This window comes from Oncorhynchus keta, chromosome 27 (assembly GCF_023373465.1).
Source record: "Oncorhynchus keta strain PuntledgeMale-10-30-2019 chromosome 27, Oket_V2, whole genome shotgun sequence".
Taxonomy (NCBI): domain Eukaryota; kingdom Metazoa; phylum Chordata; class Actinopteri; order Salmoniformes; family Salmonidae; genus Oncorhynchus; species Oncorhynchus keta.
Window position 1 is genome coordinate 29,918,676 of NC_068447.1, and position 20,169 is coordinate 29,938,844.

The 20,169-nt window shown below is 41.4% G+C and overlaps 3 protein-coding genes across 7 annotated transcripts; 2 read left to right on the forward strand and 1 right to left on the reverse strand.

Annotated features, from left to right (window-relative positions):
- Positions 1-462: 462 nt before the first annotated feature.
- LOC118359751 (properdin-like) lies at positions 463-4,372 on the reverse strand. The gene is given in 11 exon segments (XM_035738430.2): positions 463-692; positions 794-920; positions 1,158-1,269; positions 1,444-1,632; positions 2,388-2,561; positions 2,707-2,901; positions 3,015-3,185; positions 3,285-3,466; positions 3,545-3,601; positions 3,603-3,681; positions 3,883-4,372. Coding segments are annotated over 10 exon segments (1,341 nt in total). The 5' UTR covers positions 3,938-4,372; the 3' UTR covers positions 463-692.
- Positions 4,373-5,550: 1,178 nt separating this feature from the next.
- Positions 5,551-10,735, forward strand: LOC118359753 (NADH dehydrogenase [ubiquinone] 1 beta subcomplex subunit 11, mitochondrial-like). The gene is made up of 3 exons (XM_035738437.2): positions 5,551-5,822; positions 6,055-6,185; positions 10,522-10,735. Exons 1-3 carry the CDS (start codon positions 5,637-5,639, stop codon positions 10,649-10,651), a joined length of 447 nt encoding a protein of 148 aa, XP_035594330.1. The 5' UTR covers positions 5,551-5,636; the 3' UTR covers positions 10,652-10,735.
- Positions 10,736-12,075: 1,340 nt separating this feature from the next.
- LOC118359752 (rho-related GTP-binding protein RhoA-C) lies at positions 12,076-20,104 on the forward strand. Of its 5 annotated transcripts, XM_035738434.1 has the most exons (6): positions 12,149-12,218; positions 12,450-12,500; positions 17,740-17,895; positions 18,072-18,192; positions 18,301-18,431; positions 18,756-20,104. In XM_035738434.1, exons 3-6 carry the CDS (start codon positions 17,740-17,742, stop codon positions 18,927-18,929), a joined length of 582 nt encoding a protein of 193 aa, XP_035594327.1. In that variant the 5' UTR covers positions 12,149-12,218; positions 12,450-12,500; the 3' UTR covers positions 18,930-20,104. The 5 variants fall into 5 exon arrangements, with proteins under 5 accessions (XP_035594325.1, XP_035594326.1, XP_035594327.1 ...); XM_035738432.2 differs by lacking the exon at positions 12,450-12,500 and having other exon boundaries at positions 12,076-12,218; XM_035738433.2 differs by lacking the exon at positions 12,450-12,500 and having other exon boundaries at positions 12,126-12,237.
- Positions 20,105-20,169: the final 65 nt, after the last annotated feature.

Genomic DNA, 20,169 nt, shown 5'->3' on the forward strand with positions numbered 1-20,169 from the left:
CGTATGCACTACCCTCTGTAGCGCCTTACGGTCAGATGCCTAGCAGTTGCCATACTGGGCGGTGATGCAACCGATCAGGATGCTCCCGATGGTGCAGCTGTATAACTTTATGAGGATCTGGGGACCCATGCCAAATATTTTCAGTCTCCTGAGGGGGGAAAGGTTTTCTCGTGACCTCTTCACGACTGTCTTGGTGTGTTTGGACCATGATAGCTTGTTGGTGATGTGGACACCAAGGAACTTGAAACTCTCAACCCGCTCCATGACAGCCCCATCAATGTTAATGGGGGCCTGTTCGGCACAACTTTTCCTGTGGTCCATGATCTGCTCCTTTGTCTTGCTCACATTGAGGGAGATGTTGTTGTCCTGGCAACACACAATTTGTTATGCATGAATGAAGTTTTCAATAATCACTACAGTTAATGCAATGCTGCATTTGAAATGAAAAGACTTCATAGACTGTTCACTTCCTATCAAGGAATTGCTTTAATGTCTTTTATTTCTTTAGGAAATTACATTATTATGAAAAGTGTAGTCATAATAAACTACTTTGTGTTACTACTGGTTCATGAAGGCTGCATAGACATATGTGACCAAAAGCAGTGAAATCACATGGCTAGACAATTCAATGTGTCATTTTCTAAGTTGACAATCCTTATCCCCCTCCAGGCTTGTGTTTTGATCAAAAGACTCTGAAAAAAGTCAGACATTTAGAGATTGCATTAGAGCTGACCAAAGTCCATTTAAAATTGATATTGCAACTGTGAAATCAATGTTAATGATAAGGTATTACCTATGTGTCACATAGAGGAACCTTTATACAAACCAGAGTCTCTTTTGTGTCCTTCAACAGTGTGCAGTTCACTTTTGGCTTCCCTTCAAAATATGCTTTAGCCTTAATAGGATACCCTATTGCCTCCCTGGCATGGAAACAAATAGCAAATAAAGAGTTAGATTCACCCAATTTACACCTGACACACCAAACAATAGCAGAGTGCACAGATTTCACACCGCACCAGATAATATTGAATGTGCCACTGAGCCCAAGCAATGCCTAAATCATGTTTAGCCTACTTATTGAGAGGCAAAAGAGTAGATACACACAAATTACTTGGTTAATCAGTGTGTAATAACAGTATACTATACAGTCTCCTTACGGGTATTCTGAGAGATTAGGTATGCACTTGCGTTCTCTGGTCCTTTTGACTCCTTCTCCACAGGGGGGCTCACAATGACTCCACTCACTCCATTCACTCAACTTACTATCAACTAAACACAAGCGAAGCATTATGTGAGGAACATAACTTCTTAGCCTACTGGTCATGAAATCTGATTTGTATTCAACTATCACTGAAAAACAATGCAACACTTGGATTGAATTAAAGTTGAAAGAGGCATCAATTCAAACACAGCTCAATCAATGGGGGAAAAAAATGAACTCACAGTAGCAAGATGTAATGTCAAAGCAGGGCCTGTAGTCTGTGATCTTTCCTTCACACGTCAACCCACCAAAACCTGTGTGTTCACACCATCTTTGGCGTCTTTGCTGTCCACCAATTTTTCGACACTTAATGTTTCCTCTATTAGATTTACATTCTTCCCATGTCCCCCACTGCGACCACTTACCATCCACTGTGGAACAAAGAAATAACTATTATCCCCATGGGAAGTCTTTCAGTTCTTAGGAGGGCTTGAAGGATACAATGGTTTCACTACTGAATACCATATACAGTGTTATGAAACCAACTAGCTAGCCCACAGATGTTGATACACTTGCTATCTCTAGGGGTCCTAGGACTAGCTAAATGGTCTGTAACCTAATTGAATCTGTGCATTTATGTGAAAAGTAAAAGTATGCGGACAGCATGTGCCCCCAGGGGACAGCAACCTTAACTCGGTCCAGGGCCAGCACCGTCTTGAACCCCAGGTTGGCCAGCCAAGGGGATTATCATTTGTTCAGTTTATGGTGACGAAAATAATTATACACAAAAAGAAAAGAACAAAAAAACAAAACTAAAAAGGTAACGCAAAACAAAACACTGGCAGGCCGTACCTGTGTGTTTATCAAGGCCTCGCACAATACTTAGACCCCGTTACCGCTGCCACCTAGAGATGTGGTGTGGAAGGGTGCTGTCTATCTTTTGCGAACACTAAACTACGCCCCATATCATAACAACAGTAATAGTATTACTGTTAAAGTATATAATATTATAATTACAGTGACTAAAATAAACATCTGACCTCAGTTGTGTGAAAGCTATAATCCTCTCAAGAGAGGCTAAGTTTGATCAAATGACTCATTCACTAAAAACAACATTTGCTCAGAGGTTAATAACTGATGAAATGGGCAGAGGGAATGGGTTATTCTCTGGCTGTCAGTCTTTTACCTGGGCAATGGTTTTTGGTATTGCAGATTTGTGTGTCTTTATTAGATCCAGAGCAGGGCAGACCTCCATGTTTAGTGGCTGGGTTGTCACACTGTCTGAGCATTTCATTAACCCCCACCCCACAGGTAACGGAGCAGGAGCTGGGGGGGCCCCATGGTCCCCAGTTACCATTCACTGTTGAGGATAAAGGGGGAGGTTTGTTTTACATACACTATGAGTACATGTTATTGCTACATCCTGTGTATGAATACAAGCAATAGCTTTAGGATATCAGTCAGAACCTCAGAGGAAAATGTTATTGCTTTGCCATGTCATTTACCAGGACATGAAGGAAGCTCATCACAGGTCCTAGTTTCGCTCCCTAACCCAGGGCATTCATCACCAGGGGGCACTGAGGATGGTGGTGGATTGGAGCATGATCTGCAGCGCCGCTGTGTAGGTCTGGGTAAATCCTCCCTTGCACAAGTGTCTGAGCATGGCTGCCAAGTCTCCCAGTTTGACCAACCACCATGGGCTACAGTCGAAATAGGAGGTGAGTGGTGAAAACATGTCAAACGTGTATCATGTATGGAGATGGTTATTGCATTACGTGAAGGAATAGAGTGTCTAAGTCATGATGGTCTTTACTTGGACAGACGCGATCAACCAAGCATTGTTCCTCCTCTTCACTTGGACCTTCGCAGCTGCTTCCACATCTAGGTGGTGGTTCGGTGCATGTCCTCATTCTCTTTCTCATGCCCTTCTCACAAGTTGCTGAACAGGGCTGCCACTCACCCCACTTGCTCCATTGTCCATGTTCTGTACAATTTTCAGCAAGATCATCAAAAGAGGCACAAAATACCTTGACTTCAGATATTATTGAATGTATGTTCCCTGACTGTTAGAAGGGGTCTGTACCTGGACAACAGTCTGGCTCAATGCAGACTTTGGTCTCTAACGTTAGTTTCTGAAGCTCTTCAAGGCTACTCTTCAGAGTACATTTTCCACGTCCCTGGCATTCTCGCCGTCTCTGCGAAACTCCCTCCTTACAGGGGACAGAGCAGCGGCCCCAAGTAGTCCATTCAGACCACGAAGCTGGGCTACAGGTGACATAATACACCATATCACATCCTGCACTGGGACATTGTCGTCCAAATCTGAAACCAATTGAGACCCACCCACAAAACTTGCATTTTCCATCTGCTCCAATGTAGCCATAGTGAGGGTTAAGACAAGTCTTCAATTGTCACCTCTCCCAGGAGATCACCACAATCCCCATTATCAAACCTGCTGTAACATTTCACCTCCTGTGATACTGGAAACACATAGATTGAAGCAGTGACTAGAACAATCATTTTTTCTAGCATTTGATCATATTATTAAAAAGTAACGTGATGTGTCTAGCATAATAGTGAAGTGTTGTATTCACAACTCAAGATACTAAATATCACATTTAGTTTACTGATGTTATGAAAATAAATATTTATTTTTAAACAACAATAATAAAGTCACTGACCTGATTCCCTGAAGGTGATAAGCAAAACCAATGAAGTCCACAACACCTGGACCATTTCTCGGTCGGTCTATGCCTAGTATTTCTTACTCTAGCTCTCTGTCCACTCTCACCTAGCAGGCTTCTCCAGAGATACTGTATATAATTACGAGATGGTATTGTCTCTGCCCTAACAATGGGAGTCGTCCCAAAGGCGAATAAGGCAGGTGATCTGCTCTGCATATTAGTCTCTCTATGATTGGTCTACTTATTGCTGTATTCTCACAGGAGTGGACCCTCTCACTTCACCTCTTCCCTCTGGTTTATGTTTCACTTTATTGGAATTTGGAAACAAATAGGAAAGGCATGCATCCCATTCCCGTAAGGTTAATAAACTCATACCTCCCCCTGACCATCATGACCTTTTTGCAGCATTGTTACGCAATTGTTGCACAAAATGCCAGATGCACTAGCTAGCTATGTTTAAGGATCCACCCAAATCTAACTGCCTGTAGCTCAGGACATGCATATTCTTGATACCATTTCAAAGGAAACCCTTTGAAGTTTGTGGAGATGTGAAATGAATGTAGGAGAATACAAGACATTAGATCTGGTAAAAGATAATACAAAGAAAAAAAACATGCTTTTTTTGTACAATCATCTTTGAAATGCAAGAGAAAGGCCATAATGTATTATTCCAGCCCAGGCACAATTTACATTTTGGCCACTAGATGACAGCAGTGCATGTGCAACGTTTTAGACTGATCCAAGGAACCATTGCATTTCTGTTCAAAATGTATCAAGACTGCCCAAATGTGCCTAATTGGTTTATTAATAACTTTTCAAGTTTAAAACTGTGCACTCTCAAACAATAGCATGGTATTCTTTCACTTTCATAGCTACTGTAAATTGGACAGTGCAGTTAGATTAACAATCATTTCTGCCAATATCAGATATGTCTATGTCCTGGGAAATTTTCTTATTACTTACAACCTCCTGCTAATCGCATTAGCCTACGTTAGCTCAACCGTCCCACGGGGACCCACCGATCCTGTAGAGGTTTTAAACATAGAAGACTTAGACTTAAGGCAATATAAAATACGAAAGTGAAATAAAAAAATATGTAATCAAATAGCATAAAAAGCGACAGGCAGTGTATTAGAGATACAGTTTAAGATCTTGGATGCCTGATTACCATACATTTTGAAGACAGTCATTCTAATCACTGTATAAATGAAGCAATTTGGAAATATATGAAGCAATTTTGGCAATTTGCCCAATAATAGTGCATAACGTTTGCCTTTAAAAAAATGTAATTTAGCAGACGCTCTTATCCAGAGCGATTTACAGATCATCTAAAAGGTTGCTAGTCGAGAAAACCACAAATCATAGCCATATTAAGTTAAACCTCTCAAAGCCTCTATCAGCAAAGTCAGTGCTAGTAAGAAAAGAAAAGTGCGGGTGTTAGTGCTAGAAAGGCAAGGGTGCTCGTTTTTTCCCGTATTTTTTTAATTCGTTGAAATCTTGAATTGGATTCAATATTTGCTCAACAAACATTGCACCTCATAAGAAATATATTTTCGCAACAAACTGCCTTATCTCATTATTTCCAGTAGGCTGTGCTCGTGGTAGGTGACATCCACTGACAGCAGACACATCCCACCCAGTAGGCGGCGATCAATAACCTCTTTTGAAATGATCTGCTTCTGTTCCACAAGCTGAAGAAAAGGGCAAAAAATTCCGGTGTCGGGTCGACACGACAGTGTTGCCCTGTCAAAATGCTCGCCCGGTTGTCACGGTTTAGGCCTGCCTTGGCCCGTTTTCGCACAAATCCGGCGTTTGGGGCTCGGTTCGTATCGCAATCTCCACCCTCGGGTGCTGCTGGTTCGGCCACTGTATCGGATTTGCAGCCCTCACGTGCCACGGAAAGTCATGGGCACTCAGAGGTCAGCGCGTTCGAGAAGGTGAGTTGGTTCTGAATCTAAACGGAAATACCCTACTCTTGCTAGCCAGCTCATATCTGGTATTATTGACAATATTACACATTCAATGTAGTTCGACTTAACGATACACATTCCTTCAGTCAAACATAGTGCATAAATACTTTACTAACTGCACTCCGGTGTAGTAAATACTAGCTAGCAAACAATCCAGTGTAGCTTCAAAGCATAATAACAATATCTCAAATCTCTACAGAATCGAGATTATCATGGGTTCTCTCAGGATCCTGTCGTTGACGAGTGGAACATGAGGATGGCCTTCTTCTTTGGCATCTCCATGGCTATTGTGGTTGGGGGTACCTTCATCCACTATTTACCAGACCATGGGTATGTTTAAACACACTGCACATCCCTCTGTTACTTTGTGGCTTGATCTTCATCACTTGCACAATGATGCAAGTAGGTGCACAATGCGTAAGTGACTGAAAAGCCGAGCTACAGTAAAACATAACACTGCTAGGAGGACCCCACAAAACACGAGCTAGATGAATGCAACCAAACTACACTGATGAATGTTTTATAACAGATATTTTCGGTTAAAGGGACATTCCAAAATTGCTCTACTTCATATTCATCATCAAAACCACCACCACATAAACATGTGAATATTGCACGTTTCTATGTTTTGTAGTAAAAAAACAAATAGGGGAAGATAAGTCTAGGGACTTTTAAGTGTCCGCTTCATATTCATCATATCCAGCACAACCTCCAACATATGTGAAAACCGCACATTTCTATGTTTTGTAGTAACATCATCAACCAATTAGTATGCAATGCACACAGGGCGGCAGGGTAGCCTAGTGGTTAGAGCGTTGGACTAGTAACCGAAAGGTTCCTAGGCCATCATTGAAAATTAAGAATTTGTTCTTAACTGACTTGCCTAGTAAAATAAAATAAAACACTGATGTTACTACAAAACATAGAAATGTGCAGTTTTCACATATGGTTGAAGTCAGAAGTTTACATACACTAGTGTTGGAGTCATTGAAACTTGTTTTTTCAACCACTCCACAAAAGTTTTGGCAAGTCGGTTAGAACATCTACTTTGTGCATGGCCAAAGTAATTTTTCCAACAATTGTTTACAGATTCTTTCACTATCACAATTCCAGTGGGTCAGAACTATGTTGACTGTGCCTTTTAAACAGCTTGGAAAATTCTAGAAAGTGATGTCATGGCTTTAGAAGCTTCTGATCATGACATCATGAGTCAATTGGCAGTTTACCTGTGGATGTATTTCAAGGCCTACCTTCAAACTCAGTGCCTTTTTGCTTGACATCATGGGAAAATGAAATCAGCCAGCCATGTCTGGTTCATCCTTGGGAGCAATTTCCAAACGCCTGAAGGTACCACGTTCATCTGTACAAACAATAGTACGCAAGTATAAACACCATGGGACCACGCAGCCGTCATACCACTAAGGTTACACGTTCTGTCTCCTTGAGATGAACATACTTTGGTGCGAAAAGTGCAAATCAATCCCAGAACAACAGCAAAGGACCTTGTGACGAGGCTGGAGGAAATGGGTACAAAAGTATCTATATCCACAGTAAAATGAGTCTTGTATATATATCGACATAACCTGAAAGGCCGCTCAGCATGGAAGAAGCCACTGCTCCAAAACCGCCATTAAAAAAGCCAGACTACGGTTTTCAACTGCACATGGGGACCAAGATTGTACTTTTTGGAGAAATGTCCTCTCGTATATGATGAAACAAAAATAGAACCGTTTGGCCATAAAGACCATTGATATGTTTGGAGGAAAAAGGGGGAGGCTTGCAAGCCTAAGAACACCATCCCAACTGTGAAACACGGGGGTGGCAGCATCATGTTGTGGGGGTGCTTTGCTGCAGGAGGGACTGGTGCACTTCACAAAATAGATGGCTTCATGAGGAAGGAAAATTATGTGGATATATTGAAGCAACATCTCAAGACATCAGTCAGGAAGTTAAAGCTTGGTCGCAAATGGGTCTTCCAAATGGACAATGACCCCAAGTATACTTCCAAAGTTGTGGCAAAATGGCTTAAGGACAAAAGTCAAGGTATTGGAGTGGCCATCACAAAGCCCTGACCTCAATCCTATATAATATGTGTGGGTAGAACTGAAAAAGCATGTGCGAGCAAGGAGGCCTACAAACCTGACTCAGTTACACCAGCTCTGTCAGGAAGGATGGGCCAAAATTCACCCAACTTATTGTGGGAAGCTTGTGGAAGGCTACCTGAAACATTTGACCCAAGTTAAACAATTTAAAGGCATTGCTACCAAATACTAATTGAGTGTATGTAAACTTCTGACCCACTGGGAATGTGATGAATGAAAAAAGCTGAAATAAATCGTTCTCTTATTATTCTGACATTTCACATTCTTAAAATAAAGTGGTGATCCTAACTGACCTAAGACAGGGAATGTTTTTATTAGGATTACAAGTCAGGAATTGTGAAACTGGGATTAAATGTAGTTGGCTAAGGTGTATGTAAACTTCTGACTTCAACTGTATGTTGATGTTGGGGTGGTGCTGGAGATGAATATGAAGCTGACACTTAAAAAAAAGGCCCTTCTGATGTGAGGAGACTTACTATACGACAGTTGGCGATGTGACCAGAGTGTACTGAGGCCCAGCTTTATGCAAATCATCAGATGTTCCTGGGGGGGGGGGGTACTTACAGGATAGCTTTGACAAATGCTGTTTGGAAGAAATGGGCCGATCTTGGCAATGCCTGAACAAAAATAAAATTTTATTGGGCAAATTGTACAACAATTTCATAGTTTTTACTGAGTTACAGTTCATGTAAGGAAATCTGTTGGTATGGTGAAGATCCGGACTGTGCCCTCTGTTCCATGCCAGCCAACCTCAGGCACATTCTCACAGGGTGTAAAACAAGCCTCACCCAAGGACGCTACACTTGGCGTCACAACCAAGTCCTTAAAAACCTTGCGTCCGCCCTGGAGGACAAGCGAGCTGCCACCAACTCCCTACCACCCACAGCAGCATCACACTCCTTACGGACAAACTTTGTCCGCGAAGGGGCTAAACCACCGAAGAGCGGCTCTACACCATTAGAGCGAGACCAGCTGCGCTTGGCCCGCGACTGGAAAATGCTAGCTGACATTGGCCGGCAACTTGTGTTTCCTCCGGAGATCGCAACCACCACCCTAAGACCTGACATGGTGCTCTGGTCCCGTTCACTCAATAAGGTCTTCATCATTGAGCTCACAGTACCCTGGGAAAACTCAGATGAGGCTTATGAGCGAAAACATCTGCGCTATGCTGATCTAGCTGCCGAAGCACGGCATCATGGCTGGAACACAGAAGTCCGACCAGTGGAGGTGGGCTGCAAAGGTTGTGTGGCAACATCTACAACCAGACTGCTTAGAGACCTGGGAATTAAGGGCCAGAGCCAGCGTTTGGCAATCAAAGCTGTATCAGAGGCGGCAGAAGGCAGCAGTCAGTGGCTCTGGATGAAGAGCAAAGACCCCAGCTGGGCCCCGAAGTGAGAGGGCCAGGAGGTATGCGGTCAACAATGCTTGACTCAGGGAGGAGGATGCCCCTGCCATGCATAGTCCCATGGGATGTTGGCTATCAACAACAAGGCAACTCCTATGACTAATTGGGAATGGGACGCAAGCGTAGGATTGATCACCCTGTCGCTGGCCGCCTTTGGGGAGGGTGTATAGTGTGAAAGGCTGAAACACCCTAGGAACCAAAGGTACACTACTGACGATGCGCTCCCCAAATTTCACCACGCTCACTGTTCATTAACTCTTGGAAGTGCTTGCACAAAGGATAGTAACATCTCATCCTGTGTTCTTGGAATCTGTGGCATTGTGTTGTGTAACAACTGCACATTTGTGTCCTTTTATTGTCCCCAGCACAAGGTGCACATGTGTAATGATCATGCTGTTTATTCAGCTTCTTGATACGCGAACCTGTCAGGTGGATGTATTATCTTGCCAAAGGAGAAATGCTCACTAAAAGGGAAGTAAACAAATGTGCACAATTTGATTGAAATATGCACAAAAAGCTTATGTACAACTTTTGGGTTCTTTTTATTTCAGTATGCAGTTGTGGGGTAAAGGAGCATATTTATCATAGCACATATTCACAAGTATTTTTGAAAAATAGGGTTTCAAATGGACATTTCAGTCATTTAGCAGACGCTCTTACAGTAGTGACTGCATATATTTTTTTCGTACTGGTCCCCTGTGGGAATCAAACGCAAAACTCTGGCGTCGCAAGCACCATGCGCTACCAATGGAGCTACATAGGACAATAAGCTGTATTACAATGGACTGATGGAACTTTGGATAGTAGACCAGTCAATTCCACAAGTCAATGCTGCGTTCCTGGACTCCAAAAATGACACCGGTGCATATAGATGTTGGAATTCAGATAGGACGTCTTCGTGCTAAAATAATCTAGTTTTTAAAACAATGGCTCGTGACAGGGTTCAATGCACTGATAAATCGGCACCGTCTACTTTTTCCTTTTTTCAAATTGATGGCATTTTGGAGCTAAAATGGGGATGATGTATACTGTGCTAATGGGATTCATTTTTTTGTATAATGGAGAGCAATGTGCACTACGACAAACAACTATGTGCTATATTGAATTGATCATCAAACACTATTTGATTTGTCTTTTTGACCTGTCTTTTTCTCACCAGTATGAGGCAGTGGGCCAGGAGGGAAGCAGAAAGGTTGATCACACAGAGGGAGGCTGCAGGTCTTCTTCTTATGGAGGAGAACTACTATGACCCAAGCAAGATTGTGCTACCAGGAGCCGGAGAGGAGTAGGATGTACTATAAGAAGCTGTTCACTGAATGTTTATTTCTAACTTTTTTCTTGTCAGTAAAATGTAATAAATGTCTTCCACACCATTGATCATTATTTTGTAGTCAAACTGAATAGCCCTAGGTAGCAACTGACTAGTGATTACAATGAAATAGTATGATAGTCAAACTACTGCAGTAATTACTCTGCGAGCCCCTTGTACCTGCCCTGGGCTATATCTCCAATGGATGACACCACAGCAGTGAAAGTAACATCATGCACCACCTGCAAAGAATATTACAGTAGGAGATACCATCAGTAGTCATCAGCAATGTGCTGGTTATTGACAAACTTTAATTTGGTCTAATCACCATTTTGAAAGAAAGACATGGCTCTAAGTACCTACTGGTAACTAAGCAAGATAATGCACGTAACTGTGATGAATCAAAGCCTCACTGACAGCTGTTGTGCAGTATGTCCACGCTGAAGCATTCTGTATTAAACCTGATTGTCAGTCTTCAAGGATGCTCAAATTTGTCCACAGCACCTTATCACAACACATTCAAGGATAGGCTTCAGTTAAGCTCTATGAAACTACCTAAAACGTCACAGTTCCACCCCTGATTCTCAAATAGGGGACAGGGACCAAATCTAGTCCACAACATATTTTCATGTTGCTGGTTTAACATTTAGTAGATTAAGAGAGCCATTACAATTTGTAAAGATTGTGTTACAAAAACTACTTAAATATGTGCACGCATGACTAAGTCGCTTTGGATAAAAGCGTCTCATGAAAGATGTTCGTTATATGACTCAGCGCAAGAGTTCTCTACCCCTGTTAGGGAGATGTTATGGTGTTGCATTGTATCAACCAATGTTTGTGTTCCAAGTCATCGACTGTGCAGTCGTGCGCATCAGATCGCTATGGTCATGTTCCCCTGTTCGAACATTGCTGATGCATGCCAGATCTTACAATGATGCCTGGTTAGGTGTTTTAACTTATCAACTAACCACATATGTTATAGCAATCTGGTGCACGCAACCATTGGTTGATGCATGCAACGTCTGCGCAGGGGAACACGACCATAATATGGTTAGCTGATTTGTTAAATACCTATCCAGGCGTTGTAAGATCTGGCATGCGTGTGCAATGTTGAAGGCTTTTCAATTAGCATGAGAAACTTCTCTGTCCCTATTTCAACCATAATATTCCCATTGACCTTCATGATGCTGTCTCTACAGAGCATAAGCAAGCAATAACGTTTATACTACAATCACTTAACGTCACAACGCCTATTATTGATTTACTGCCGTATACAATTTTGCTTTGACCACAAAATATCCTTACTTATTGTTGAAACCATATGGTTGGGGGAAAAATATCCACTCTTCACTTCCGTTTTTTCCATTCACCGGTATACGTTTATCGAGTTGTTGGCTTAAATATCTGTCACTCATTAATTTGAGGTTTCCTATTGGCTGGAGATCACGGGCTTAGGCGGATGTTATCGGCGTGGCACACTTTTGGGGCCGGATTGAAGGTTCGGACAGGAAAAAAGAGGGAAGGCGAGGACATCTGTAACGAAAACGGTACTAAAACGAGGAAAATGTAACCTATTTATAACTTTGTTTGCTCACCTTGAAAATATATCATTTATTTAGTAAATATTTGAATGAGGCTTTACATTTGTTTTCTGTAGGCAAGATGACATGAGGCTATAATACGAGAGACCGCTATTAGCTAACATTAAATAGCTACACTAGCTAGCATTAATGACGGAAACGAACGAACAATTGAAGTAAAACGACTCCTTCTTTCAGACACCATCAGCCAGAGCTGGTCAGGAAAAGCTATCAGGTCATCATAGCCAGGTATACAGTGCTATCATCACCTTTGAAGTTAACAACACACTGGTCTGGAAGCTAACAACTCTTCGCACTTGCCAGTGACTGGGCAAGATCTCTAGCTTTCTAGCCAACTTGCTAGCCACCACTGACAAGTAATTTAATTTTCATAACCGTCGTCCACCGACCCAGCACATGTTACACTTGGGTGTTTTAAATGGGAAAATCGTTGTAACTAGCTATTTGTTAGTCCAATTAGCTAGTTAGTCGTTTGGGTGCGGCGTTTTGTTGTTGAGGCCATCCAGGTGGTGGCAAGCAGTGTCTTCTGCAGGTAGACTTCTCTTGGGTAGTTGTGATAGTGTCACTAGGTATTATGGCTAATTTCATGTGAACATGGAACAAAAAAGTCCATACATGTATTTGACTGAAATTCAGTAGTTAGGCCTAGAAAGATTGCCAGTATTGGCGGTTTTATCTGAATTTGAGTATTGGTTATTTGCGAAATAATTAACCAAGCGTTGGTTATCATAAACGTTTGGGTTTACAGGCCTCCAACAGTAATTGACTGAAAAGCACTGTGCAATGTTGCCTAACGAATCATACTGTGATACCCCTGGTTACACAGTCTGGGATTAATGCCATGCAGTTGTTTGGAAAATGTCTACATGCCAGAATGTTGAATACAATTTAATTTGAATTTACTCTACCGGTTGTCTGTGTGGTTTGTCCTTTTGCGGATAGGAATTTGAGAAAAGTATCTACAGGGAGGTATAATTAAACCGACAACCATGTAAACACCTGCAAGACTTAGGGTAGTATGCATGCATTGTGGGCATGTCCTTCCGTCCTGTGCCCATGCTTCAGGTGAAGAGTAAACAATCCAGATCCACGTTTTGATGTCGGTTTAATAATACTTTCCTGTGAATAGTTTGTCAATTTTAAAGGTAGGACAAAATCAGCACATAAAGGGTAGATAGAGTAAGTTCAAATGAAGATTATTCAACATTCTGACTTGTAAAGGGACTGTTTGGTATTGAGTGGAAGCTTCTACACTCTGATTCGTAGAGGCAATGTAGCCTCTTCGCTCCAGGAGACTTGTACACATTTGGCTCCCATCGCTGAAGGCTACATCCCGTATCCCCGAAAACATATTCATCAGCCCTTTACTTATTTCCAATAAATTTCCCGTCACCGAAGGCAAATCTATAGCCTAATTCGGAATGCCTTACAATGGTTATACAATGTTTTCCAGAGCTTACCAAATTCATTCCATATTTCCCTAAAGGTACAATGGGATCACGCTGGGATCTTGCATAGCAACTATAACGGACTGAAGGGACTAGGGAGTGAGCTTCGGGAAATGTGGTTTTAAACTTATTTTACCGAAGTAGTAAACACATTGTATAACCCATACCGACTGGTAAGGTATTCCGGGTTTATAGATCTTACTTCATTTTTGTTTTTAGGAAATGGGTCAACCCAGAGGACTGGTAAATATGTTTTGGGGGATATGGGAAGTAGCCTTCAGTGACGGTAGCCCACTGTGTACAGGTCTCCTGGAGCAAAGCGGCTACAGTGGGGCATAAAAGTATTAAGTCAGCCACCAATTGTGCAAGTTCTCCCACTTAAAAAGATGAGAGAGGCATGTCATTTTCATCATAGGTACACGTCAACTATCACAGACAAAATGAGAAAACAAATCCAGAAAATCACATTGTAGGATTTTTAATGAATTTATTTGCAAATTATCGTGGAAAATAAGTATTTGGTCACCTACAAACAAGCAAGATTTCTGGCTCTCACAGACCTGTAACTTCCTCTTTAAGAGGCTCCTCTGTCCTCCACTCGTTACCTGTATTAATGGCACCTGTTTGAACTTGTTATCAGTATAAAAGACACCTGTCCACAACCTCAAACAGTCACACCCCAAACTCTACTATGGCCAAGACCAAAGAGCTGTCAAAGGACACCAGAAACAAAATTGTAGACCTGCACCAGGCTGGGAAGACTGAATCTGCAATAGGTAAGCAGCTTGGTTTGAAGAAATCAACTGTGGGAGCAATTATTAGGAAATGGAAGACATACAAGACCACTGATAATCTCCCTCGATCTGGGGCTCCACGCAAGATCTCACCCCGTGGGGTCAAAATGATCACAAGAACGGTGAGCAAAAATCCCAGAACCACACGGTCAAAGGTTAATGAAATACAAATGGTATAGAGAGAAATAGTCCTATTCCTATAATAACTACAACTTAAAACATCTTACCTGGGAATATTGAAGAGTCATGAACCACCAGCTTTCATATGTTCTCATGTTCTGAGCAAGGAACTTAAACATTAGCTTTCTTACATGGCACATATTGCACTTTTACTTTCTTTTCCAACACTTTGTTTTTGCATAATTTAAACTAAGTTGAACATGTTTCATTATTTGAGGCTGAATTGATTTTATTGATGTATTATATTAAGTTAAAATAAATGTTAATTCAGTATTCTTGTAATTGTCATTATTACAAATACATTTTTTTTTAAAAATCATCCGATTAATCGGCATTGTCTTTTTTTGGTCCTCCAATTATCGGTATCGGCGTTGAAAAATCATAATCAGTCGACCTCTAGACTAAACTGCTTGGAGTTACCCTGGATTGTAAATGGTCATGGTTAAAACATATTGATACAACAGTAGCTGATGGGGAGAAGTATGTCCATGATAAGGTGCTGCTCTACATTTTTGACAACACTGTCAACAAGGCAGGTCCTACAGGCCCTAGTTTTGTCTACTGTTCATTTGTGTGGTCAGGTGCCACAAAACAAAATTGCAATTGGTTCAGAACAGGGCAGCACAGCTGGCCCTTGGATGTACACAGAGAGCTATGATTAATAATATGCATGTCAATCTCTCCTGGCTCAAAGTGGAGGAGACATTGACTTCATCACTGCTTGTATTTATGAGAGGTATTGACATGTTGAATGCACCGAGCTGTCTGTCTAAACTACTGGCACACAGCTCGGACACCCATGCATAACCCACAAGACATGCCACGAGGCCTCTTCCAAGTCCCCAAGTCTAGAACAGACTAGGGAAGGTGCACAGTACTAAATAGAGCCGTGACTACAAGGAAGTCTATTCCACATCAAGGAACTCATGCAAGCAGTAATATTAGATAAAAAAAACACCTTATGGAACAGTGGGGACCTTGAAGCAACACAAACATATGCACACACACACACACACAATAGCATACGCACTATACATACACGTACATATGGATTCTGTACTGTATATATGTGGTGGAGTAGGGGCCTGAGGGCACATGGTCTGTGAATGTATTATAATGTTTTTAAAATTATATAAACTGCCTTAATTTTGCCTGATCCCAGGAAGAGCTAATGGGGATCCATAATAAATACAACATTTTTACCATGAATGCCTGATTCACGCATTCTCCTCTGAACAGTTAATGTTGATGTCTGCTACTTGAACTCTGAAGCATTTATTTTGGTTGCAATCTGAGGCTGGTAACTCTAATGAATTTATCCTCTGCAGCAGAGGTAACTCTGGGGCTTCCTTTCCTGTGACGGTCCTCATGAGAGCCAATTTCATCATAGCACTTGATCGTTTTTGCGACTGCACTTGAAACTTTCAAAGTTCTTAATGTTCCATATTGATTGACCTTCATGTCTTAAAGTAATGATGGACTGTCTTTTCTCTTTGCTTATTTGAGCTGTTATTGCTATAATATGGACATTGGCTCAAACGCATTAAGAAGGAAAGAAATTCCACAAATTAACTAAGGCACACCTGTTAATTGAAATGCATTCCAGGTGACTACCTCATGAAGCTGGTTGAGAGAATGCCAAGCGTGTGCAAAGCTGTCATCAAGGCAAAGGGTGGCTACTTTGAAGAATCTCAAATATTTTGATTTGCGTAACATTTTTGGTTACATGATTCCAAATGTGTTATTTTATAGTTTTGATGTCTTCACTATTATTCTGCAATGTAGAAAATAGTACAAAAAAAACCTGGAATGAGTAAGTGTGCCCAAATTTCAAATCAAATTGTATTGGCCACATACACATGTTTAGCAGATGTTATTGCGACTGTAGCGAAATGCTTGCGCTTCTAGTTCCGACAGTGCAGCAATATCTAACAAGTAATATGTAACAATTCCACAACAAATACCTAATACACACATCTAAGTAAAGGAATGGAATAAGAATATATAAATGTATGGATGAGCAATGTCAGAGCGTCATAGGCTAAGATGCAATAGATAGTATAGAATACAGTATATACATATGAGATGAGTAATGTAAGATATGTAAACATTATTAAAGTGACTAGTGTTCCATTTATTAAAGTGGCCAATGATTTCAAGTCTATGTAGGCAGCAGCCTCTGCTAGTGATGGCTGTTTAACAGTCTGATGGCCTTGAGAAGATGTTTTTCAGTCTCTCAGTCCCAGCTTTGATGCACCTGTACTGACCTTGCCTTCTGGACGGTAGCGGGGTGAACAGGCAGTGGCTCGGGTGGTTGTTGTACTTGATTATCTTTTTTGCCCCCGGTGATGCTTTACACGTGGTCTGTGGTTGTGAGGCCGGTTGGACGTACTGCCAAATTCTTTGAAATGACGTTGGAGGTCAATGACGTTGGAATTTAACATTAAATTCTATGGCAGCAGCTCTGTCCTGTAGTCAGCATGCCAATTGCACGCTTCATCAAAACTGCATCTGTGGCATTGTGACAAAACTGCACATTTTAGTGGCCTTTTATTGTTCCCAGCACAATGTGCACCTGTGTAATGATCATGCTGTTTAATCAGCTTCTTGATATGCTACACCTGTCAGGTGGATAATTGCTAAGTAACAGGCGTGGCAGGTAGCCTAATGATTTAGAGCGTTGGGCCAGTAACCGAAAGGTTGCTGGATTGGTAAAAATCTGTCGTTCTGCCCCTAAACAAGGCAATTAACCCACTGTTCCCCGGTAGGCCGTCATTGTAAATAAGAATTTCTTAACTGACTAACCTGTTTTTATTTATTTATGTAACCTTTATTTAAACTAGGCATGTAAACCAATTTGTGCACTGCATTTGAGAGAAATAAGCTTGTTGTGCTTCTGGAAAATGTCTGGGATATTGTATTACTACATATTAATGTCTTTTTTTTCCTACAAATTTTGATTTGCCTGGTTGTGTTGCTATATTATCACTGTGAAATACAATAGTTTTTCAATAACATTTGCCACTTTTTTACATTATCTTGCAGATGGCTGCGATCCGTAAGAAGCTGGTGATCGTGGGAGATGGTGCTTGTGGGAAGACCTGTCTGTTGATAGTCTTCAGTAAAGACCAGTTCCCTGAGGTCTACGTACCTACAGTGTTTGAGAACTATGTGGCAGATATTGAGGTGGACAGTAAGCAGGTGAGATTGTACGTTTAGTTACACAGTTTGCCATCAAGACACACTTTGAAGCACCCTTTTTATGTGGATGTCCTGTGGTTTACACATTTTGATAGGTAATCATTTATTCAGAGACAATTGCAGTTTGGCCAAACAGCAGTGTAACTGTGAATATCTGCTCTCCTTGTGAGTTCTAGGTGGAACTGGCCCTCTGGGACACAGCCGGACAGGAGGACTACGACAGACTAAGGCCTCTCTCCTACCCTGACACTGACGTCATCCTCATGTGCTTTTCCATAGATAGTCCTGACAGCTTGGGTAAGACCTTGGTGACTGTAATATTCATATTTGTCATACATGGTAAATGCAACAAATTATCGTATCACTTGCAGCAGTTTCGTACAAATGATCCTGTGTCTGAAACAGAGAATATCCCAGAGAAGTGGACCCCTGAAGTAAAGCACTTCTGTCCAAATGTGCCCATCATTCTTGTGGGTAATAAGAAGGACTTGCGGAATGATGAGCACACACGTCGGGAGTTAGCAAAAATGAAGCAGGTACAGGATGTATTATGAGTTCTTATTATGGAATTTCATCAAGTAGACTCATTGCCCTGATCCATTGAAGATGGTTTGTTCAATTTCAATGTTAAATAAAACTATGTGCATTTGTTTTAAAGTGGTTGTGCTGCCTTATAAGCTACCTTCACTTAGTGTACTGTTGTCTAATTATACACCGGTTGAGGTTTTTGTTTTGTTCAGTTGGTTTATCCAACATGCTAGTTACGTTTTTGTTTGGCTTGTTGTAATGATTGGTGGTTTAGTATGTCAAAGGATGCCAACCATAGAATGCCTCTGAACACGTTTCCAACTCTGACACAGGAACCAGTGAAGCCAGAGGAGGGCCGGGACATGGCTAACCGCATCAACGCGTTTGGCTACTTGGAGTGCTCAGCCAAGACGAAAGACGGTGTGAGGGAGGTGTTTGAGATGGCCACCAGGGCGGCGCTGCAGGCCAAGAAACGTGGCAAGAAGAATGCCTGTCTCCTGCTATAGAGAACTGGGGAAAGATGGGAGGGGAGGGGTAAATAAATCAGGCCAAGGAAAATGCTGCACCCCTCTGTCTCCATCTGTGGAAGGGTGGGGGAGGTTCGAGGTGTGCAAGGGAGAAAAAGATAATTAACAAGGCCTAAGGAAATGGAGAAGGTCAAATATAATGAAAAGGGGAGTTTACATTTAAGGCCAAGGTGGCCGTCAACGGCTTTCGGTATAAGATTATCGTATGGTTAAGATTTTTTTATTGGGTCTTGGATGACTAGAAGGGTAAAGCAAAAAACACTATCTCTGGTAAACTTATGTCTGAGCGTGGTAGTGATCTCTGAGGAACAGGGTAAGATTGGTGTTCTTGATCGGGTCAGAAACCCCAGCGCTATTGGCCTGGTTCATAGAGCGGAGCACCATCAGAGAAAAGGGGGGATTCATTACATCAGAATGAATGTATGTTCTGACTCTCGGTGACCTCCTTGGCTTGCAGTGTGTCAGTGCTTGTCTTTAATTTCTGTCCAGCCATACCATAGGTGTTTATTTTCTTTGTTCTCCCTATGGATAGACTAACCCTATCCTTGTGTGGACCAGCACCTCCTATCATATTATTGGTCCAATCACATTGTTCACTTGATACAAGCAATTTTGATTTATTTAAATAGCTAAATGTTTTTATTTGCCTTTGACTATAGAATTCATATTAAAATGCATACAATAATGATTACAACTGATTTTTGTTAGTTTTATAAGCCTGTTCATAAATTGTAATGAAAAATTATTTTAGAATTTGGTTTTGTCACAAGTTGGGCTCAAGTCAGATAAAGATGTACATTTGATGTGGACTGTTAGACACGGGTTTGAAAGGGAAGTATGACTTTTGTATTAAGTGATACTAAGTTTAGCAAATTTTGGGTTTTGCAAATTTTGTATTTTCTGCTTGCAGATTGTTTTTGCCTGCATGCCAGGCTGTTATTGGGAGTGAGTTAAGTGTTGACCTCTCACTCCCTCCAGTCCACCCCACACTCCATGTCTTTCTAACAACTGTTGATTATGGCTTATACTATATCAGTTATGCATATTTAGCAAATCTAGTAACTTTAGAATGAAAGTTTAAGAATACAATGCAAAATGCTTAAAGTAATTCATGAATAAGATGTCAAACTATTAAATACAAGTAACTTTAAAAAGATCTCTGCCATTTGTGAGGGGGGAGGGGTGTTGTATACAAATGCATCCTCACATTTCCTCAGTC

Excerpts from the sequence above, each read along its gene's own strand:
- LOC118359753 (XM_035738437.2), top strand. The coding sequence starts at position 5,637 with ATGCTCGCCCGGTTGTCACGGTTTAGGCCTGCCTTGGCCCGTTTTCGC. Across the intron at positions 5,823-6,054 it reads AGGTCAGCGCGTTCGAGAAG|AATCGAGATTATCATGGGTT; the intron begins GTGAGTTGGTTC and ends AAATCTCTACAG. Across the intron at positions 6,186-10,521 it reads CACTATTTACCAGACCATGG|TATGAGGCAGTGGGCCAGGA; the intron begins GTATGTTTAAAC and ends TTTTCTCACCAG.
- LOC118359752 (XM_035738431.2), top strand. The coding sequence starts at position 14,412 with ATGGCCAAGACCAAAGAGCTGTCAAAGGACACCAGAAACAAAATTGTA. Across the intron at positions 14,637-17,739 it reads TCAAAATGATCACAAGAACG|ATGGCTGCGATCCGTAAGAA; the intron begins GTGAGCAAAAAT and ends ATTATCTTGCAG. Across the intron at positions 17,896-18,071 it reads TTGAGGTGGACAGTAAGCAG|GTGGAACTGGCCCTCTGGGA; the intron begins GTGAGATTGTAC and ends TGTGAGTTCTAG.